The sequence below is a fragment of the Ctenopharyngodon idella genome, chromosome 15 (genome assembly GCF_019924925.1).
Source record: "Ctenopharyngodon idella isolate HZGC_01 chromosome 15, HZGC01, whole genome shotgun sequence".
Taxonomy (NCBI): domain Eukaryota; kingdom Metazoa; phylum Chordata; class Actinopteri; order Cypriniformes; family Xenocyprididae; genus Ctenopharyngodon; species Ctenopharyngodon idella.
Genome location: NC_067234.1, coordinates 15,290,437 through 15,313,874, shown reverse-complemented (window position 1 = coordinate 15,313,874; position 23,438 = coordinate 15,290,437). Strand labels below are relative to the sequence as shown.

Sequence of the window (23,438 nt, the reverse complement as noted above, 5' to 3'; positions counted from 1 at the left end):
ATCTATTATATTCTCTTCTATTTCGTTCTATTCTATTCTATTCTATTCTATGATGCCTGTGTTTTGTGTTGACATTCTGCTGGAGCTCTACACAGACTTTCTATTATATTCTGTTCTATTCTATTCTGTTCTATTCTATTGCATTTATTATAATCTAATCTGTTATGTTCTCTTCTATTTTGTTCTGCACTATTCTATTCTATTTTATAATGTCTGAATTTTGTGTTGATGTAGTATGATTGATTCTGGAGCTCTTCATAGAGTTTTGGTAAAGTAAAAAAAAAACTGAACTGGTTTCATTTGCTATGCTTAAGCAGACTCCAAAAACACTAACAACCAGAACATTTTTAGAACAGAATTTTTTTTTTTAAATTCCATGTTCTATGCTGTTTTCATTTGTTCTGTTCTATTCTATTCTATTTTTCATTCTAATTTATTCTGTCATTCTATTTTATTATGTTCTATTTTGTTCTATTCTGTTCTGTTTTTATTATGATCTATTCTATTCTATTCTATTCTATTCTATTCTATTCTATTCTAATCTATTCTTATAGGAGTTTAACTAGTTTATCTGGTTGTTTAGCTAGCTGATCTCCCACTCTTGATGACTGAATGTGCCCAAACTATTTTAAAAGCAGCAAAACAGACTGGCTTAACTGGTTTGGTCATGCTAGGAGATCAACTAACCATCTTATACCAGTTTAAGCCATTTTTTTCAGCAGGGCTCTGGATGCTTTTCTCAGTTTATGACACATTGGCACCCTTTTGCAGTGTTTTGCTCTACACAATTACGCATGCAATGTTAACACATTTTGTGTACATCAGTTGTTAGACAGACATTTTTTTTTTTTTTTTTTTTGCATTTGCATTTGCATTTGTCCACTAGTGCATGTTTTCTGTTTAAACACAGGCCTGTCAAACTGGATTGTTTGTATCTGTTCCTAACTGAACAAAAAATGCATGAAAAGTAGTCCTGAACATCCAGTCGATCTAGGTTTCATTATTTTTCCTGGAATAGATCATGAATCATCACTTTCTGATATTGATGTTCCAGGTAAACACCAAACATTCATCCGGTCAGGCATTTGCCACTTTGTAAGCTGTACAGAGATGTGTCAAAAACAACAACAAAAACAGAACAATTATTGTGCTTCAGCTCGAGCCTGTTCTTCAAATTTTGTATTCCATCCTGGTACAAAATGAGCCCTTAAAACAGGCTAACTGCGCGTGATGTTTTGTAATGAGCCGGTGCTGAGTATCAACCTCATTCTCTAAAATAGTTGACACAGTCCGGAAACGACGTAGATGATTGGGTGATTGGGCCAAATTGTTTACGAGGGATATTGCTAATGTTGTTTTGGGAGAACAGACCTGTTTGGCTACCAGAGAGCTGAGAGTGAGAATGATATATAAATATAACGCATCCACACTCTGGCAGAAGGTCTCAAGGGACAGAGATCTGCCATGCAGTCTGGACAAACAAATCTAGTGTAATTGTTTTGTATTGATCTGAAAGCTCATTCAAACAGCACTAACCTTTGGTATAATGAAAAAAAGTTGCTAAATAATAAAAGGGATGGTTTTGCAACACTTAGTAAATCAGTAAATGTTACAAAAATTAAAAAGAAGACATTTTAATGAGTATTTTAATTAGAAAATGCTTTGGCTGGTAATAAATTTGCTGGTGCTTTTTGTATTTATTTTTTAAGGATTAGTTCACTTTAAAATGAAAATTAGCCCAAGCTTTACTCACCCTCAAGCCATCCTAGGTGTATATGACTTTGTTCTTTCTGATGAACACAGTTGGAGATATATTAATAAATATCCTGACACATCCGAGCTTTATAATGGCAGTGAGCGTTACCAACGAGTATGAAGCTGAATAAAGTGCATCCATCCACATCCATCCATCATAAACGTACTCCACACGGTTAATAAAGGCCTTCTGAAGTGAAGTAATGCGTTTGTGTTAGAAAAGTATCCTTATTTAACAGGTTATAATGTAAATCTAGCTTCCACCAGACCGCTTTCCGTATTCAACTTACGACGAAAGTGTAAAACTCTCGCAGTTCAAAATGCTTACACTACATTAGTGTTGTCACCAATACCATTCAAATTTTACGGTTTTCGGTACCACAAGAAAATCTGTTGGAACTATTTTACTATTTTATTTAACTAGCCTATTTTAAAAACATTAAATATGATGGTAATCATACATATAAATATTTGGAGCGTGTGTGTGTATGTTTGTGTGTATATATATATCTCAATGAAATACATTTTGAAATATAAAAAAAATAAATAAACAAATGCTCAATCCATTTTGTAACAGACGTGCGTGTTTATTTGAGCTATTCCGTCAGTGAAACAACACACTACAGCCAATAAAACTATGAAATAAACATCAGTAAATAATGCTAACCTAAATAATAAGAAAGTTAAATAAATATTATTAAATATTATTAAATGTTTTTTAATTCCACACAAAGATGCATCGTATAGCCTACCGCTCTGCATTTTGAGAGGGATGAGAGCATCTCTTTTATAATATCTTCATGATATCTCCAGATGTTACAAGCAACTGACACTTGTTGTAAAAGGTCTGAAGAGCGAGTTTTATCTTCACACATTCAGGCTATATTTGATTTAGCGCTGCCAGAGAAAGCGAAAGTAAAAATCGCCGGCGTGTGTGAAAAGCGCTATACAGATAAACTTGACACACCTTATAAAGTCTAATAACAAACACAAACTGTGTTAAATAGAAATTGACATGCAAGCAAAAAGGTTTCTGTCCTACGGTGTTTTTCTATTTTACCACAGTAAAGAATGCGAATATAATAGGCCTAAAAGCGAACGAAAGGAAGAAACGTTATAATCCCCTGCAGTGAGTGAAGATTTGGGAAAAGAAACAGAGATTCCATGTTCAGTGGAATAACTAATGGAATATTGTTAAATTCTCTGATAATCGGGTGAGCAGATCGTGATTCGCAAAACAGAATACAAAGCTGACAAAGCTTAAATGTATGACGTACCTCTCTCATTCGGCATGAACCAAAATGTTTCCATGGCTGCGATGTCACAATTAATCTCTAACCTATTAGCCTATTTCTTCTATAAACAAAGCTTTGTGCTTCCCTCGTGTCATATTCACGTAAAATACTGCCACAGCCCTATCAGTGGGTACCGAATATACCTGGATACTCGGTACTCTCGGTACTACAGAAATGCTGGTATCGTCACATTGTAAAAATTTCAGTACCGACTTGGTACCGAAGTACCGGTACTTTTGACAACGCTACACTAAATCATACGCCTTCCATATTCAACTATGTCAGTTACGCTTTCTTCCTAAGTTGAATACAGAAGGCAGTCTAACGGAAGCTAGATATTTTACGTTATACCTTGTTAAATATGGATATTTTTTCTTACACAAATGCATTGCTTCACTTCAGAAGGCCTTTACTAACCTCCCGGAGCCGCGTGGAGTAGAGTTGTCAAAAGTACCGACTTCGGTACTGAAATTTTAAAATGTGATGCTTTGAGCACTGTTGAGCGGATTTGTAAACACCTCTGATTGGCCATCTGTCTCATCAGATATGTCTGTGATTGACTACAATGATCAACGCTGTAAAAACATTGTAAATAGTCATCAATGACGCTTTTCACCAAGCGCTTACAGGGATACACACGGGAGCGTCTGAAAGCAGGCGTCTATCGCGGACCAGTCCACTGATAGATGTCTGCTTTCAAACGCTCCCGCTTTCAAATTCAAACACTTCTGTGTGCTTTCAAGCGCTGCCATGCGTTGATCATTGTAGCCAATCACAGACATATCCGATGAGCCATAAACACAATGGCCAATCAGCGGTGTTTACGAATCCACTCGACAGTGCTCAAAATGTCACAATTTTAAAAATTTCAGAAGTTGGTACTTTTGACAACTCTAGCGTGGAGTACGTTTATGATGGATTGATGCACTTTCTTGAGCTTCATACTCGTTGGTCCCGTTCACTGCCATTATAAAGCTCGGATGCTTCAGGATATTTATTAATATAACTCAGATTGTGTTCATCAGAAAGAAGAAAGTCATATAAACTTAGGATGGCTTGAGGGTGAGTAAATCTTGGGCTAATTTTCATTTTAAAGTAAACTAATCCTTTAAGACAAAAGAATAGTGAACATAATAGTGGACTAAGCAAAAACAATGAAATATGGATATTACTTAAATTGCTGAACACTGTAAACATCAAGTTTGAATCATGAATTTTGATATAATTTGATATGATAGTATTAGTCATTCCCTTAGTTTGTGTGGGATGAAATGTATCATTTGTCATTCTCTTTTATACGTTTTTGTAGAATGAATTTGGTATATCAAATGTATATACTAAAATAATTTTGAACCCCAAGAACATTGCAAGCAGTACATAGGGTGATTGTTTGATGGCTTTTTTGTGTGATTTAGCTGTCTGCAAGATCTGTTGACTAGGAGTCCTCATGTTCAATTCATGAGGAGATTTGGCGTTTAAATTCTAAATTTGACATAAAATATAAATTCGCCACCAAAATCACACACCATCACTTATTTAGTAGTTTAGTTAAGGCTATGCTTAAACATATGGATTATTTTGTTGATTGTGTTTTATTTTATGTGTTTTTGTGCCTTATTTAAAACCAACATTAAAAGATACTTGCCACCTTTAGTTAAACATTAATGTATATTGTTATATACAACATATTTATATCATTAAATATATAGTATTCTATATTGAACAAGAACAAAATATAGAGACAAGAAACAAGAACCTGATTTTATCTGTGTGAAATTGACTGGATCATAAAAATTGGTGTTACAGTATATTACATATAGATATAAACCATCATTCAAAAATGTAGTGTCAGTAACATTAAAAGGTGACTGTAAAAGTAAATCTGCATTGTTTATCCTTTTGATCTTTAATTCATAAAATTAGCAAAAATCTAATCTTTCATTGAAGGAAAAGAATTGAAAGTGGGGGAAACTCACATTATGAAATAAATGTTTTTCTTCAAAACACATTGGCCACAATTATTGGCACCCCTAGAATTTTTTTTATGAGTAAAATATCTCTGAAGTATATTCCCATTCATATTTACATTTACTTAGCACCTTTGATCATATTTACCAAGGGTGCCAATAATTCTGACCACAACTGTATATATATATATATTCTATTAGAAAGAAATTAATACAATTAAATTGATCAAAAGTGACAGTAAAGACAGTGTAATGTTACAAAAGATTTCTATTTTAAATAAAAGCTGTTCTTTTATACTTTGAACATTAAATAAATTCTGAAAAAAAAAAAAAAAAAATGTATCATGGTTTCCACAAACAAACAAAAAATATGGAGCAAAACTATTTTCCACATAGAATAATTTCTGAAGGATCATGTGACACTGAAGACTGGAGTAATGATGCTGAAAAATTGCTTTGCCATCACAGGAATAAATTACATATTAAAATGTATTTAAATAGAAAACAGTTATTTGAAATTGTAATAATATTGCACAGTATTACTGTTTTTACTGCTTTTTTGATTAAATAAATGCAGCTTTGGTGAGCAAAAGAGACCTCTTTCAAAAACATTACTAACCCCAAAACTTTTGAATGGTAGTATAAAATAGTGCACATAAAATCAAACATCCACACATCAGAAACTGATGATATGTGAGGAAGTCTGATCGAGTTTGAAAGTGTAGTAGTTCTCTGACTAACATTTTTCCCCACACTAGTTTCATTTACTCACCTAAGTTTGTTGTTTGGTAATCACACACATGAATGACGGCTGATCTGATAGTCCTTCAAATCTGTTTTCCATCCCAAAAATAACACGATGATGCATTCTCGCTCTCCACATACCGAATTATGTCAGGCTGTGATAGTGTATCACAGATGGCGAGGGAACACGATATTCGGATCACAGTGACACACAAACACAGAGTAACATCTGAGACCGAGATGGCTTTATTTGTTACTTGATGTGTTCTGAGAAGCTTTGAAAGGAATCACATTAGTGGCCAAACCTCTGAGTCACAGGCATAATCAGAGCTTAATTTGTATTCACACAGTTCGCGGCGATACTTCAGAAATCCACTCAAAACACCACGTCATGTGCTCGGCTGCACTTAAGAAACATCTTCACAGTGTTTTGCCATGAGATCCTTTTGGAGTTCTTTATAGTCACCCACACAGACAGCGCTGCAACTACGATATGGCATGTTTATGAGATAAACTCCTCCCTCTGTGGCTGTTTATGACGTAAGGTGTGCGCAGAAGGCTGCCTATGAAACACACTACATACATCCTCTCCTCCTCTCCCACACTCATTCATAATCTAGCTGCCTCAGAGTCACTATGAGCGCAGGAGGAATCGCAGTTTGCTCTGGCAGCCTGCTGCACTCTTTAGCAGGTAGGACAAATGTGTGTTGTGCAGCGAATTCGTAAAGATCATTTTTAAAAAGATTTAATATATATATATATATATATATATATATATATTTTTTTTTTTTTTTTTTTGAGAGAGAGAGATATTTTGAATTAATTTTGCTTTTCTTGCTTTGAGGTGTACAGGAATTCAGTTATCTGATATTTCTTTTTTAGTTTGTCATTGTAGCTGAATGAAGTGTAAATATTTATGCTTTGCAGATTTTTCATGTGATCATCATATTTTTAAGCATCATGTGTATATACTTCTAATACTGAAGAAAATGTTTGTTGCAAAAGTGCTGGAGAGATCAATACTTGTGTTTCATATTGCACATATACCTTACATTACTTATTAAGCAGCTTAGTGTAAGTTATCTAGCATAGCTTGAAGTTGCCTGTACATCTGTGTATATATTTTAATAATTTTATATAACACTTACCTTCACTAACTGGTTTGTGTTTAATAACACTATCCATTCATCCATCCATCCATCCTACGTGTTCAGATGCAAAAGTACCATCTGAAATTGTCTTCTAAAATGAGCATTTTTATCAAGCTTGTATGTTTATGTTCATTTATTTCACTTTAATGGCAATGAAAAGGACCTATTAAATGCCATTAAAGTGAAATTACTGAACATAAACATGATAGCTTGATAAAAATGCTCATTTTAGAAGAAAATTTCAAATGGCACTTAGAGGCTTTTGCATCTGAAGTCTTCACACACACACACACACACACACACACACACACACACACACACACACACACACACACACACATATATACACACACACACAAAAAACACAAAAAACAAGTACTAAGTAATCAGAGTAAACTACTTTTTAAAATACTCGTAATCAGACTACAATTATTTTTTTATGGATTACATGATTACATATTATTTACACAATGGCAGTAAGTTGTTCACAATTCATTGATTCTCCTAATTTTTCATTTTTTTAACGTTTATATTTTTTCATAATAATCCTGCTGCTTATATACGTTTGCGATTATTCGAGTTTTTCCGGCGGTGAGGGGTGGGGGTGTGGAATCGTGCACAGAAATCAGCAACAACAAGAATATTTGTTTTTGTAATGTTGCTCTTTTCTAAATGTACTTAATTTTAAGTAAATATGTTTTAAAATCATAAGATGTGATTTTGTTTTACTCAGGTACATTACATTACAGGTACATTAGTGTTAGTATTTTGAAGTATTAACTGTCCATACATTGCACTTTAAAAACAATCTGTTGAGGCTCATGTTGGTGAATAGAATATTTTTTGGAATATATATATCAGGGGTGGGACAGTTCGCTGTAAAAAACTCAAACCGTTCGGTTATCCACTCACGGTTCGGCACGCGCTTGCACCGCGGTTCATCCCAAATCTGACGACGCATCTATAATATGGTTTGTTGAAAACAACGTGCAAAACAGACAAGACGGATTTGGCTGATGTATGTTTCAGTAGATGGATGTGCATTCTAGTTTCCCAATAAGTTACAACAGCGATGATCAAAAGAAGATGGACAAAACAGTCACTCGTTGTTCAATGACGTGCCGAAAGCTCTATGACAGTCATTTACGCCGTCATCACCCAGGTGTTGGTGGCACGTGACACAAGCGCAGGTGAGACCTGAACATCTCATGTCGCTGTCTGTGTTTAAACTAAACTCATTTAAACCTTGCCAATTTAAACATTCACCCGTAAGACGCGAAAGAGAACTTGTATTCATCCAAAGCGCGTACATGGAGAGCCGCGTCACAGCGCGCAAATACTCTCGCGCAAATTCTCTTTCAAGTCTTGCACCTAAATGGACAAATTCACACAAACATTATGTCAACACGCCCATCTTAGCGAGTATCCTAACAAACATAGTAGGTTATGTCTTAAAAGAAAAAAACGAGACAGACAACGCTTGTGTATCAGTATCAGTGTACTGGATCTTTGAATTATGTCTTAAAGGGACAGCAGTCTAATATTCCTGCTCTCTGTGTTTTAATGTTAATCAAACGACAAAAGACGAAGAAATCACTCTTGACTGAATAGCTTTTGTAAATTCAATAATGTTTCATCTTTATTTAATTATTCAAAGAAGTTTATATGAAGTGTTATTTTATATTTGATACTTTATTCAATTTCTGTACCTGAAAGCTGTTAGATACCTGAAAAACCTGTAAAGCATTGTTTATTTTATTTGTATCTTAGCTCTCATGTATTTATTTGTGCTGTTTCATGTAGTTAGATTATTTGTTTTTATTTTCTTTATCTGTATTTGACAATTGTCTTATTTTTTACTGAACATAGCTTATACCGAACTGTACCGAACCGGTGACACAAACCGAACCGTGAGAAATCTGAACCGTCCCACCCCTAATATATATATATAGTATCTGTCAAAATAATACAAGATTATCCTACAATATATGTGACATCAAATAAGGGTTAGCACAAAAGTAATCTAAATGTAATCTAAAAGTAGTCAGATGTTACCAAAAATGTGTAATCTAAGAGATTATATTACTGATTACAAATTTTGTCATGTAATTTGTAATCTGTAACTGATTACAATTCATAAGTAATCTACCCAGCTCTGTATATATCTATATGTATATTGAGCCAGGTTGCCTTTCTGTGTGGAGTTTGCATGTTCTCCCTGCTTGGGGGAAACCAGGTGCTCCGGTTTATCCCACAATTTAAAAACATACAGTATAGGTGAATTGGAGACGCTATTGCCTGTAGGTTTGAATGCGTGTGTGTGTGAGTCCTGATCCATGTAATTTTAGTTTTTAGTTTTATTTATTTATTTGAAAAGGGCTCATGTACAATTTTTTAACATAAATGTTTCCATTTCATGCATTGTACCGGATGTAGCCAAAGGCTAACTTTTCATCTGCATTCCCTTGGCAGGTCATCACTAACATACCTCCTATAATTGATAAAATAACACAAAACTATTTCTACATATAATAAAACACGTAATGGGGAGGCTTGGGGAAAGACCTGGCAACCAAGCCGGGAAAAATCATTGAATTTGCGTATGGTGAGAGATGGCCCATAGAATCATCAAGAGTAGGATACAACTGAAATGGTTAACTCTCAGGGGTCAGCGGTCGCGCTGGCGATACCACCTCAGTTTTTTTCTTACCCGTCAGTCTGAGTCACCTCATTATCCACTAATGCGACCGCGGAGAGCGTGCAGCATTCAAAGGCAAATTCTGAGGCGATCCATGCAAACAGTTAACACCCGCATCAGCTCGAAATAATGCTTCAAGCTTAGTCACATTCATCTACTTTTCATCATTTTGAGATGCGGTGAGGAATAATTCTAAAAGGATTTACCTCAGAGGAAGAGCGAGGCTGGTTTTAATTCCATTTTGAGGATAAACTTGATCAAGCCGAGGATTGTGAATGATTTTTTTTTTATTTCTTCATGTAAAATATAATAATATATTTATTTTTTTCTTTTGATTTTGGGGTGAAATATGACTAGGACACTCTCAATAAAATCTTTGACATTTACCAACCTGTTTTTCTGTTATTTCAGCTAATGGTACAGCAGGAAGTCAGCTGTCGACCCCGCGGTCAGGCAAATCTCCCAGTCCATCTCCCACCAGTCCAGCCAGTCTGAGGAGACGAAGGGTGAGAACTGTCTCTTCAAAGACCTTTCACATCTGCTGAATTTGCTGTAATACACTAAAAAGCCTTTAAAAATACCATTTACATGGTGTTAGTACTGTACGTGGAACTGACTTGCTTATATTTGCTGTGTCTTTCACTGCATCAAGCAAAACCATCAAGCACTTTCATCTTTCTGTTTGACCCTAATTGTTTTCCAGGTGCTTTAATTTGCCAACATAGTGCTGAATCACACTGAATTTCAGTTGAACACATCCGTACTAAATAATTCCACGTTCACCCAAAATGTTTCCTAGCAACAACAGACAAGCATCTTGACCTGGCTGTGTGCCTGCTCCATTTCCACACTCTCTGTGATAGACCTAATTCATATGGTCATATGAACATCATTACCCTGTTCTAATAACTGATGGTGTTCTGTTACATGAGATGTATTTGTTTGTGTTCTGTAGATTAAACAAGTGAAATTGCACTTTTAACATGCTGTTAACATTCCATTTATCTGTATATTCTCAAAAAGCTAGTTCATTCTCACAGCAGTGTTAAAACGGAGGTTAACTGTTGTGATATATACATTACTATTTAAAAGTCTGGGGTCAGTAAGCGTTTTTACTATTATTATTAATACTTTATTCAACAAGGATACATTAAATTGATCAAAAGTGACAAATTCTATTCAAACATTCTATTCATTTTTTTTTTCTTCATATCTCCAAAAAGTCTTTAGTTTAATCATATTTATAAAAGATACATACGCTGTACCGAGTCTTTCCGAAAACAGCCGAGCTCCTGGAGGCGTGTCCTGTGAGCGGAGCTAGAGTCACGAGTACGCACAGCTTTTGTGTAGAGATCGTCTACAAGCTATCAATGATCAGCTAAACAACTGTATTTAAACACGCAATAGACCATTGCATTATCCCTGGGTAACTTTTGAATCACTATAATGTATATAGTGTATGAATGATGAATAATGAATTTATGAATTCACTACGTTCGTGTTGTTTACATTATATGCACTTAGGCGCCTATTGTCAGCAGTTTTACTCATGACCGGATCATTATCGCTGTGACCGCTCCATCTTTCAGTTTCAAACGATCTGTAAATCCAGCGTAGATCTGGGCCTTGTTTATAAAACCATAAGCGCTGATCCCGAGGGCTCGAGCAGCCATGGAAAAACATGAGATATTCTCCATGATTTTTCTCCAAAAAAGTGATTGCAACTATCAGTTTCTACGGTTATTTTAATAACAAATATCGAGAGCGCATCAATGTAATGCGTGAGCACAAAACTCTCAGCTCTACTTAACGCTGGGTTCTTTGGGAAGCAAGGTTATCTTTCCCTCACAACCAATAACACACTTCTTCGGTGACATTGTTGATTTCGTGAAGTCCTGTGACCTGTGCAGCACTGCCGATGACTTCCGTAAAGCCGAACGTGCGTTGATGGTCGTGCTCTTGCGCTCTCGCTCAGGTCCACGTGTGCGCGCGCGCTCTTCCGGGAGAAGTGCCCATACAAGGAATTCCAGCCCCGTTTACATCACTCCGGCTGATACTCGAAAAAAAAAAAAAAAAAGTCAGAATCCTGTGAGGATTTGGAAGAAAATGTTTGGAACAGAAATACTCTGTCATTCATTCCAACTCGTGTTTTGAAACTTTGGCCATGTTTAGCATGAGAATCCAACTCTTTAACAGTGTAAATAAGTCAGAATACATGAAATAGCATTAGACCCCCCCTTTAAGCAGAAAATAATAAGAAGAAATGTTTCTTGAGCTTCAAATCAGTATATTAGTATGATTTCTGAAGGATCATGTGACACTGAAGACTGGAGTAATGATGCTCAAAATACAGCTTCACCATCACAAGAATAAATTACATTTTTAAATATATTCAGATAGAAAACAATAATTTTAAATTGTAAAAATATTTCACAATATTGTTGTTTTTACTGTATTTTTGATTAAACAAATGCAACTTTGGAAAGCGTAAGAGATTTCTATCAAAAACAATGTATAATATTGCAGCTGATACACTCTGGCTAAAAATGCATGTTCTTGCTTGACATCATTAAATTTCACCTCACCTGCTCAGATCCAGTCCTAAATATTCTTAGCACACCCAAACCGTTTCCATAGAAACTGACCTTTTGTTTCCATCTGTAATACCTCTGCTCAGTTTGACATGTAGCTCTATGATGATACAAAAATGGTGTTTTTTTTATAATAATTTGTTCAACAATATTTTAAAATATCATGAGAATGAGTTTAGGCTCTTCACTAACCAAAAAAATAAAACAAAAAATGACCGCTGCTCACTGTAATCTCTCTGACAGGGCTCTCAGCACAGTGGTTCCTCTCTCTCTCTGGCCTCCACCAAGGTGTGCAGCTCCATGGATGAGGGCGATGGGCCGGGCAGTGAAGGTGAGGAACCCTGGGAGACTCTGACAAAAGTCTATAATTATTGTTTTATCATCTTCCTCATCAGAATGTGTCATCCCACATCTTTTTCCTTCTAGCTGAGCTGATGGAGGATTGTCCTCAAGTTCCTGCTTCCATATCCGAGCGGTACAAAGTGGGACGAATGATTGGTGATGGGAACTTTGCCGTGGTCCGAGAGTGTATGGAGAGATCCACAGGCCGAGAGTACGCTCTGAAGATCATCAACAAGAGCAAATGCAGGGGGAAGGTGAGACGACTTTAATATATCCTTAATCTTAATCCTGTTCAGTGACGATAATGTATACATAATATGTGATGTTTTCTGACTTCACACAAAATATTAATGCTAGATCGCTGTTATATTGCATGGCTTGTCTGTGGCTCACAGGAACACATGATCCAGAACGAGGTGTCTATTCTTCGGAGAGTTAAACATCCTAACATTGTTCTGCTGATTGAAGAAATGGACACATACACTGAGCTCTACCTGGTCATGGAGCTGGTCAAGGTGAAACATCTGACATTTACATATATATATTATACAAGTCAAGGCTCCAGACTGTGACCAAATGGTCGCATTTTGTGACCTTTTTTTCTGCCGGTGCTACTAAATTTTGTTAGAGGCCCAACTGATAAGAGCTGCCATTTGATATGAGAAACATCAAACGGCAAGTGAAACGAAAGCGGAACGAAACCGTGCTACTCGTTTGAGCTGCACAGTGCGGACCATTTATCAGCTCGGACCAGTAATAGATAAACACAGGCTGTGTCCGAAATCGCCCCCTATACCCTTAAATAGGGCACTATTTGAGGGGACAGCCTTTTGTAGTGGTGTCCGAAACCATAGTGGACGATGTTGAGTGCACTCATTCAATCCCACAATGCACCGCAATAACGAGTGTATAACCGATGCACGCTCAACGGCTAGAGAACATCGCTGCAAGATCTAGTGAGAAGCATTCAAATTTGGTGCAGAATTCTCTGTTACAGACCAGATATCAGATCAAACAGTGCTGATGTGGAAACCATGTAGACTGATTGTGTCATGAATGAACAAGTTGAAGAAGGCTTTTCAGCCCACAAATCACCAACATTCACCGTAGATTTAATGTAGTAACACTAACTGTAACCATGGTATTGTGGCAGAAGTAGTTGAATGTTTTGATATCATTCATTTCAGGGTTTCTACAATCTTTTTAGAGTGAAATTCAAGCACTTTCAAGTGCTTCACAGAACTTTTTCCAGCACTTCAAAGCTCTAAATGTGAATAATTGTGTTGCATGTCGATTTAAGATGTGGCCCTAAATTTTCTGCTTGCGCTCCTAAAATTTTCAGTAAGGGGCTACTGTGCTTCTAGTAAAAAAAAAAAAAGTTATTCTGGAGCCCTGTAAATTGTAAGTCAGTAAGTTTTTATTATTATTATTATTATTATTATTAATAATTATTATTAATAGTGCTTGCCTCTGGCGAAGCATCATTATTGTTCTCTTGCATACTTATTATTATTCTTCTTCCACACAAAACTTTGGCGCGTAACTCGTCCCGCACCTTTTGTCATAGACCCATGAAATGAGGCGTCAAATCATGCGGATTTGCCACATCACAAATCACCTTCAACTCTTCATAGCCACGCCCTAGCAACCATTTAGAGCACCCTAGCAACCCAAACCCAAAGAGGGATATCTTCAAAACTGAATATCATAGAGGCATGGGCGTTGGTTTATATCATTCATATTGGCAAGCAGCCTTTGGAGTATCATCACTGGCAGCTGCCATGTGACTCCCTAACAACCAAACAAAGTACCCTAGCAACCGTTTAGCAAGACCTATATCTCTGCATCAGAACATCGTAGAGACATGGCGGTTGGCTCTTTTGACTCATGCTAGCAAACAGGGCTTCCAACATGCTACATATGCTAGCAGTGAATAGATACATGCTGATAGCAATTAGCTTAGGATTAAAACATGACACAAAGAAGTCAAAATGTGCTAGCATCATGCTAGCAACATGCTAATTGTGTTAGCATCTTACTAAAAACATGCTAGCAACATGGTAATCATGTTGCTAGCATGCTAATGATGTTAGCATCATGTTAACAACATGATAATCATGTTAGCATCTTGCTAAAAAAAATGCTAGTAACATGGTAATCATGTTAGCATCATGCTAGCAACATGCTAATCATGTTAGCATCTTGTTAAAAACATGCTAGCAGGAAGGTAATCATGTTAGCATCATGTTAATCAAGAGTGCAGAGTTTTGCCACTGCAAGCACCATTCACATTTTCTTCAGGAAATGTACATTCTAGTTTCTTTTATTAAGCAAGGATGCATTAAACTGATCAAAAGTGACAGTAAAGAAATTTATAATGTTACAGAAGATTTCTATTTCAAATAAATGCTGCTCTTTCAAACTTTCTGTTCATCAAAGAATCCTAGATAAAAAATGTATTATGTTTTACATAAATATTAATATTAAGCAGCACATGTGTTTTCAACAGTGATAAGAAATGTTTCTTGAGCACCAAATCAGTATATTAGATTTCTGAAGGATCATGTGACACTGAAGACTGGAGTAATGATGGTAAAAATTCAGCTTTGCCATCAAATTACATTTTAAAATATATTACAATAGAAAATGGATCTTTTCAATTGTAAAGATATTTCATAATATTACCGTTTTTACTGTATTTTGTTCAAATAAATGAAGCCTTGGTGAGCATAAGAGACTTCTTTCATATGCTTTATATGCCTTTTTATTTTTTGACTTTATAGAATGTAAAACTGACTACTTTTCAATAAAGTTTTTTAGGTTGCATTAAATCTAATTGTTCAGATATTGTCCCTGAATGAAGCAATGAAACTGTGTGTGCATGAACAGGGTGGAGACCTCTTTGACGCCATCACCTCCTCCAACAAATACACTGAGCGGGACGCCAGCGGGATGCTGTATAACCTGGCCAGCGCTATCAAATATCTGCACAGCCTTAACATTGTTCACCGTGACATCAAACCTGAGAATCTCCTGGTGGGTGTTAGAATATTACAGAGAGAATATTGTCACTATAAATCAAAGCAGCTTGGAATGACACTCAGAACTGAGGCAGATGCAATATGTTTTTTTCTCTCTTCTTCTCCAGTGCAGAAACCTTAAATAACCCTTCTTACACAAGCTTTAGAACAAAGATAGCTCAACTCAATACTGGGCCTAGTTTACCCATCTTATCAGACACAACATTGTGTTGAAATTTTTGTATTTCTGTAATGACAGTATGAAGAACACGATAGCTCTAACAAAGGCTATTGTACCTAGCACACATATTAATATCCTGTGAGTTATGTAAAGTTGTGGCTAATAAGTTTAATGCATGCTGTGAATTGACTTCGCAGAGATTCTGAACTTTTTTCAACCAGTTTTTCACTCATAACTGAGATAAAACTTTCCAACATTTGGGCTTCCCCTTCCAACACCTGCTAAAATATTTAATTTTATTATTTATTTGAATTATAATCCATTATATATATTTTTTTTTAAATAATTGTATATTTTATTTACTTTCATTTTAAATTATATTTAATATGTAATTTTAATTATACTTATTATTATTATTATTTTAAAGATCTATTTCATGAACCTAAATAGCAAGTATTTTGATGCAGATTTGTGTGAATTTATATGTGTTCCAGGTCTATGAGCACCAGGATGGGAGCAAATCTCTGAAACTGGGGGATTTTGGCTTGGCAACAGTTGTGGATGGTCCACTTTACACTATATGTGGCACTCCAACCTATGTAGCTCCAGAGATTGTCGCAGAGACCGGGTAAATCATGTCTTCATTAGCATGGGAATATGTTATTCAAATATGGTCATATTCACAACAGAGTATGAAAACCAGAATATAAGTCTAGAATATAGTTTGCATATTGTGTTTTTCTCTCCATGTTACAGGTATGGCTTGAAGGTTGATATCTGGGCGGCGGGGGTCATAACATACATTCTGCTTTGTGGCTTCCCTCCTTTCCGTGGGTGAGTACGGCATCATTGCAAGTTAAAGTCAGCATGAAACAGAGGTTGCGATAGACTTATTGAACATGAAAACAGTTTGAAACATGGCCGTAACCACCATATTGTCGCCAAATTGTCCCCCCCAATATTTGAAATTCTTGCACTGCTATGTTGTTAGGTTACATAATATAGTAAGTCTGGTCTGCCTCAGCGGTCCAGCAGCACTCATCAATGTCAAAATGATTGAGATAGCCAATCAAATCAAAGTAGGCGGGGCCTACTGTTCACAGAAGCACAAAGTATCAGTTTAATGTTGAAAGAGAGTGAGGTAAGATGCAAATAGCGAAACATTTAATACATCAACTGTTTTGTGAAAGAAATCCAGTGATGCAAACTACTCGACTTTTTTCTCAAATATGGCAGTTTTGAATTGAAAATATGCATTTACGTGATTCATGTAATTCCTAGTTTTGTTTTCAACATATTAGGTTGAACATATTACATAGCCTACAAATAAAAGTACATGTGTGTATATTTAATGCAAATATTATTTGCAAATATTTCAAAATGATTATTTCCCCAACTAGAATTAGACCTAGTATTTCTTTCACTGTTCTGTTTCTTTATGCTTTATAAAAAATGTTCAAGACATGGTTAAGGCCTTGGTTTGAAATGTAGGGCGGGACTTGATTTTGTCCATCAGGAATTGATTGGATTGTTGTGGTTTGCTATTGGTTGATCTCATGTGAGTGACAGGTTGCCCCGCCCTCGCCCTAGTAAAAGCATCATTAGAGAAGAGATGTTACGAAATGAAGGAGAGGAAGTTATTTTGTTTAAAGATAATGAGGGCACGTGAATTAAAAAAAATAATAATGATAAATACTGCAATAAAAAATGAGAACTGTCCATTTTGATTTCATTGTGACTTGAAATGGGTTCAATTTAGAGAACTCTACAGGTGAAATTATATACAGTACAAGCAGAATGCAGTTAAATTGTGATGTCTCACTCCCTCTAGTGGCCGTTTTCTATAATTGTATTTTGACCTGCACGTCTGCAGAGGATAGATGGTGTGAGATGTACTTTCTGTTATTATTGCAACAGCACAATAAATATTTATAAATATTCAAATACTCTTTGCATATCTGATCCATTAGGAGCACAGATGATCAGGAGGCTCTTTTTGACCAGATTCTGATGGGACAGCTGGATTTCCCTCTTCCATACTGGGACAATGTATCTGACACTGCAAAGGTCAGTGTACCAAAACAGAGTTTAAAAGTTCTGGAAAGAAAAACAAACCTCACTGTCTTTCTTGCTTTTTCTACAGGCACTTATCACCTGCATGCTACAGGTGGAGGTTGACCAGAGATACACGGCTCTACAGGTGTTAGACCATCCCTGGGTTAATGTAAGACTTTGTTCAAACTGATTTTACAATTCTCAGACTATTGGTAGGCAAGTGATACATGGAGGTATTTTCCTGTTCTTTCTCAGGATGACAGAATGTGTGAGAATCAGCACCAGTTGTCTGTGGCCGGCAAGATTAAGAAACATTTCAACACGGGCCCTAAACCCAACAGCACCACTGCAGGAGTCACTGTCATAGCAGTAAGAATCATCTATATACTGTAGCTCTTATGTTTAAATGTTTATATTTTTTAATGACAGTTCATGAATTAAGCCAATATTCTCGAATCAATTATTGGTGCACAGACAATCACTTTATAGGCAGCCATAACTTAACCCATATTCCAGGAGATTGACATATTTTTAGTGGACTGTTATTGGCATTGTATTTTTATCTTGTTCAGGTATGTGAGCTTTTCTCAGAGTGACAGAAATTTGTGTCAATAGTTTTGATGTGAAAAACTGACTTATACATTTCACATTGTTTTGAGCTTGAATAACCACTGCCTTTTGGAACATTATACTTAAATATAGTTTGAGGTATTAAAATATTCAGGAGGTTGTGCTCGCTGACTCATCCATCAGCTCTCCTTCTCTCATTCCTCTTCTCTCCTGGCAGATTTCATCCTACTGCTTTCTTATGGCTGTGACATCTCCTCTGATTCTGCTCTCTGCTTATATAATGACTGTCAGCACTGTTGTCAGGAACTGAATCAAATTAGCCAAATTAGATTCCTCTATTTTTATATTTTTCATTCATGATTTTTGTGTGTTTGTGTAGGACAATTGCATACAATTACTAAATCCTTATGTTAATTTAAAGGTACACTATGTGACCGTTGGCCCTCTAGTGGTTAAAAACAAAACTGCATGCATTTTGCGGAAGAACATTGTTTTGGTTGTGCTTCGGCTCTGCGTAACTGTGGATGAATATGATTATCCTACTGCTCATAAAACTCACTGCAAGGCTTATAACCAGTTTAGATGGAAAGGATTTCAAGCTGACAAGCTGAAGATGTTACTGTAGCTTTACCCATTAATAGACACGATACTTACTTGAAAATAAATTCCATTGCAGCGCTACAACAACCATAACGAAATGAGCCTTCACAAGAGATAATGCTTCACAATGAACACTGCTCCATGTCAACCTTTTTCGCTCGTTGTGACCTATGCTGCTCCCACACCATACACACGTCAAAGTAGCCTGAGCAACTTTTTTTCTATTTACAGATATGACGAGACATGACAGGCGAGTGACGTATGTGCGTGATTTCCTTCGAAAACCATCCCGTCAGATCTAAAATATAGATATCTTATAATAGGCTTACTGTAGTGAATCAAAGACAAAAACATGTTTTGGAAGGTTTGATATACACTACAGTCAAAAGTTTGGAAACTACTATTTTTAATGTTTTTGAACGAAGTCTCTTATGCTCATTAAGGCTGCATTTATTTCATAATAAATACAGAAAAAACTGTAAAATTGCGAAATATTATTACAATTTAAAATTATGGTTTTCTATTTTAATATACTTTAAAATGTCATTTATTTCTGTGATTCAAAGCTGAATTGTCAGCATCATTACTCCAGTCTTTAGTGTCACATGATCCTTCAGAAATCATTGTAATATGATGATTTATTATCAATGTTGGAAACAGTTGTGCTGCTTAATATTATTTTATAACCTGTGATACTTTTTCAGGATTCTTTGATGAATAAAAAGTTAAAAAATATCAGCATTTATTTAAAATAGAAATCTTTTGTAACAATATACACTACTGTTCAATAGTTTGGGGTCAGTATTTTTTTTTTCTTTCTTTTTTTTTTGAAAGAAATTAATACTTTTATTCAGCACGGATGTGTTAAATTGATAAAAAGTGATAGTAAAGATTTATATTGTTAGAAAAGATTTATATTTTGAATAAATGCTGTTCTTTTTAACCTTTTATTCATCAATGAATCCGGAAAAAAGTATCACAGGTTCCAAAAAAATATTAAGCAACACAACTGTTTTCAACATTGATAATAACTGAGTATCAAATCATCATATTAGAATGATTTCTGAAGGATCATGTGACACTGAAGACTGGAGTAATGATGCTGAAAATTCAGCTTTGATCACAGAAATAAATTATATTTTAAAGTATATTAAAATAGAAAACCATAATTTTAAATTGTAATAATATTTCACAATATTATTGTTTTTTTCTGTATTTATTATTAAATAAATGCAGCCTTAATGAGCATAAGAGACTTCGTTCAAAAACATTAAAAATAGTAATTTCCAAACTTTTGACTGGTAGTGTATGTATTGACTCATTATGTAGATTTTGTTCATTTTGGACAAAAAAAGTTACATAGTGTACCTTTAAACAAAATATTTCCTTTGGAAATGCTTCCACAGTTTACTTTCTGTTTTGATATTTGATGTTTTTTAGTTCTATCTATCTATCTATCTATCTATCTATATATGCATATATATATATTATATATACAGTACTTATAGCATTTATATATATATATATTTGTATATCATTTATTTGCTCAAAAAAACAGTACAAACAGTAATATTATAACTGTTTTTCTATTTTAATATATTTGAAATTGTAATTCAGTCCGTTAGCTGAATTTTCAGCATCATTACTCCAGTCTTCAATGTCACATGATCCTTCAGAAATCATATTAATATGCTGATTTGCTGCTCCAGAAACATTTATTATTATTATCAATGTTAAAACAGTTGTGCAGCTTAATTTTTTTGTTGAAAGCATGATTTTTAATGAGTCTGTCTTACTGACCCCAATATATATATATAAACATTTTGCATCTTTTGTTTGCACATTGCTTTGCATGTTCACCGTTTCATTAGCTTCATATCAGTCATATACTGAGTGTTTGTATAGAACTGGTGAAACATTATAAACACTTGGTTTGCTCACTGCTACTGTTTTGTAAAACTACCTCTAAACATCACGGCATTATTGAACAGCACTTCATGGCTCAAAGCTTGTGCTGTTTTACACGTTGAAAGTAAAAATCTAATCTATTGAGTTCCACTCATTTCTCTCTGCTCAGCCGGACGAGGGGTTTTCCATCAAGCGTTCAGGGTCTTTGGACTGCTACCCGCACCCAGGGATGTATTGGATAAGGTATGCCCACAAAGCGGCTCAAACCGCCAGTGTTTCCATGGCAACGTGCTGGCAGTCTCCATAGTCCCTTTCCTTCCACACTTGGCCTCTTGCTATAAAGTGGGGTGATGCTCTGCTTTTTTGCCATTTATGCTTCTCAGTTCATATTTTGCTTTCTGGTGGTGCTTTGCTGATTTCTGTTTGTCAGTGCTTCACTTTTCCCTTTCTTTGCTCTGTGTTACTGATCTTGAAGCTTGTACAGTTGAAGTGTACACTTACAATACCCAGCATGCATGACACTACTGGTTACACGCTAGTTTGAATGTGCGGTCCTGTGCTGCACATGTATGTGCTGGTGGTGGAGAGAGTTGCAGAAACTAAAGTACACAATGAAAACAGAACTCATTATTGATTAGTTAGGTGTAAACCCATTCATGAAATTTTTGCGTAAATTGTTAATAAAACATTTTCCATAATTGTTGCATTAAATTAAATGTTACGATTTACAAAAGAAAGATTTGCAGATAATTAAAAAAAAAACATTATTATCATTATTGCAGTGATTATTATGTTTCTAGCATGTTAAATGTTTGGGAACAGTTCTTCTAACCCTAAAAAGATGGAGTGTGTAGCTTTTCATTTCTTAAACAACCATGTAGAAAGACAAGATCTTGACCAAAAATTGATGCACCTCTTGATGAACATAAATGTTGTGATCTTATTTCCATTAAGAGGTGCATCAAGTTTTGGTCAAGATCTTGTAGTGACAATGCAAGAGTCGAGCACTCTGTAAAGTCTGATCCAGCAGACTTTCAGTGAATTTAAAGGGGGGGTCTAATGCTATTTCATGTATTCTGACTTATTTACACTGTTAAAGAGTTGCATTCTCATGCTAAACATGGCCAAAGTTTCAAAACACGAGTTGGACGAATGACGGAGTATTTCTGTTTCAAAAATTCTCTTCTAAATCCTCACAGGATTCTGACTTTTTTTTTCTCGAGTATCGGTATGAGTGACGTAAACGGGGCTGGAATTCCTTGTACGGGCACTTCTCCCGGAAGAGCACGCGCGCACACGTGGACCTGAGCGAGAGCGCAAGAGCACGACCATCAACGCACGTTCGGCTTTACGGAAGTCATCAGCGCTGCACAGGTCACAGGACTTAACAAAATCAACAATGTCACCGAAGAAGCGTGTTTTTGGTTGTGAGGGAAAGATAACCTTGCTTCCCAAAGAACCCAGCGTTAAGTAGAGCTGAGAGTTTTGTTCTCACGCATTACATTGATGCGCTTTCCATATTTTTTATTAAAATAACCATAGAAACTGATAGTTGCAATCACTTTTTTGGAGAAATATCATGGAGAATATCTCATGTTTTTCCGTGGCTGCTCGAGCCCTCGGGATCAGCGCTTATGGTTTTATAAACAAGGCCCAGTTCCATGCTGAATTTACAGATCGTTTGAAACTGAAAGATGGAGCGATCACAGCGATAATGATCCGGTCATGAGTCGGAACTGCAGGTGGAGAGTAAAACTGCTTCAAATGTCTGTTTTGTTGGCAATAGGCGCCTAAGTGCATATAATGTAAACAACATGAACGTAGTGAATTCATAAATTCATTATTCGTCATTCATACTCTATATTCATTATAGTGATTCAAAAGTTATCCATGGATAATGTGATGGTGTATTGTGTGTTTAAATACAGTTGTTTAGCTGATCATTGATAGCTTGTAGACGATCTCTACACAAAAGCCGCACGTACTCGTGACTCTAGCTCCACTCACAGGACACGCCTCCAGGAGCTCGGCTGTTTTTGGAAATACTCAGTACAGCGTATGTATCTTTTATAAATATGATTAAACTAAAGACTTTTTGGAGATATGAAGGATGCACTACTACTCTATAGGTACTCAAGATTAACATTGGCAGAAACTGTGTGTGATACCCCCCCTTTAAAGGATTAGTTCACTTTCAAATGAAAATTAGCCCAAGCTTTACTCACCCTCAAGCCATCCTAAGTGTATATGACTTTATTCTTTCTGATGAACACAATCGGAGAAATATTAATAAATATCCTGACACATCCGAGCTTTATAATGGCAGTAATGCGTTACCAAATGAGTATGAGCTGAAGAAAGTGCATCCATCCATCATAAACATATTCCACACGGCTCCGGGGGGTTAATAAAGACCTTCTGAAGCGAAGTGATGCGTTTGTGTAAAAAAAAAAAAGAGAAAATCCATATTTAACAAGCTCTGAAGTAAAATATCAGTTTACACTTTCTTCGTAACTTGAATACAGAAGACGGTCTGGCGGTAGCTAGATATTTTACTTTAT

The 23,438-nt window shown here is 35.7% G+C and overlaps 1 protein-coding gene across 3 annotated transcripts in view; it reads left to right on the top strand.

Moving 5' to 3' along the window:
• Positions 1 to 23,438, top strand: part of dclk1b (doublecortin-like kinase 1b) — a 58,879-nt gene that overhangs the window by 30,574 nt on the left and 4,867 nt on the right. Inside the window, exons 6-16 of one of the 3 annotated variants that reach the window (XM_051863669.1) lie at positions 10,022 to 10,116; positions 12,445 to 12,532; positions 12,628 to 12,797; positions 12,939 to 13,058; positions 15,433 to 15,579; positions 16,239 to 16,372; positions 16,501 to 16,578; positions 17,715 to 17,811; positions 17,888 to 17,968; positions 18,055 to 18,168; positions 21,047 to 21,120. In XM_051863669.1, coding sequence (XP_051719629.1) covers positions 10,022 to 10,116; positions 12,445 to 12,532; positions 12,628 to 12,797; positions 12,939 to 13,058; positions 15,433 to 15,579; positions 16,239 to 16,372; positions 16,501 to 16,578; positions 17,715 to 17,811; positions 17,888 to 17,968; positions 18,055 to 18,168; positions 21,047 to 21,120 — 1,198 coding nt within the window. Of the gene's footprint in view, positions 1 to 6,284; positions 6,453 to 10,021; positions 10,117 to 12,444; positions 12,533 to 12,627; positions 12,798 to 12,938; positions 13,059 to 15,432; positions 15,580 to 16,238; positions 16,373 to 16,500; positions 16,579 to 17,714; positions 17,812 to 17,887; positions 17,969 to 18,054; positions 18,169 to 21,046; positions 21,121 to 23,438 lie in introns of those variants that run through there. The other 2 variants (XM_051863670.1, XM_051863668.1) reach the window with 2 other exon arrangements.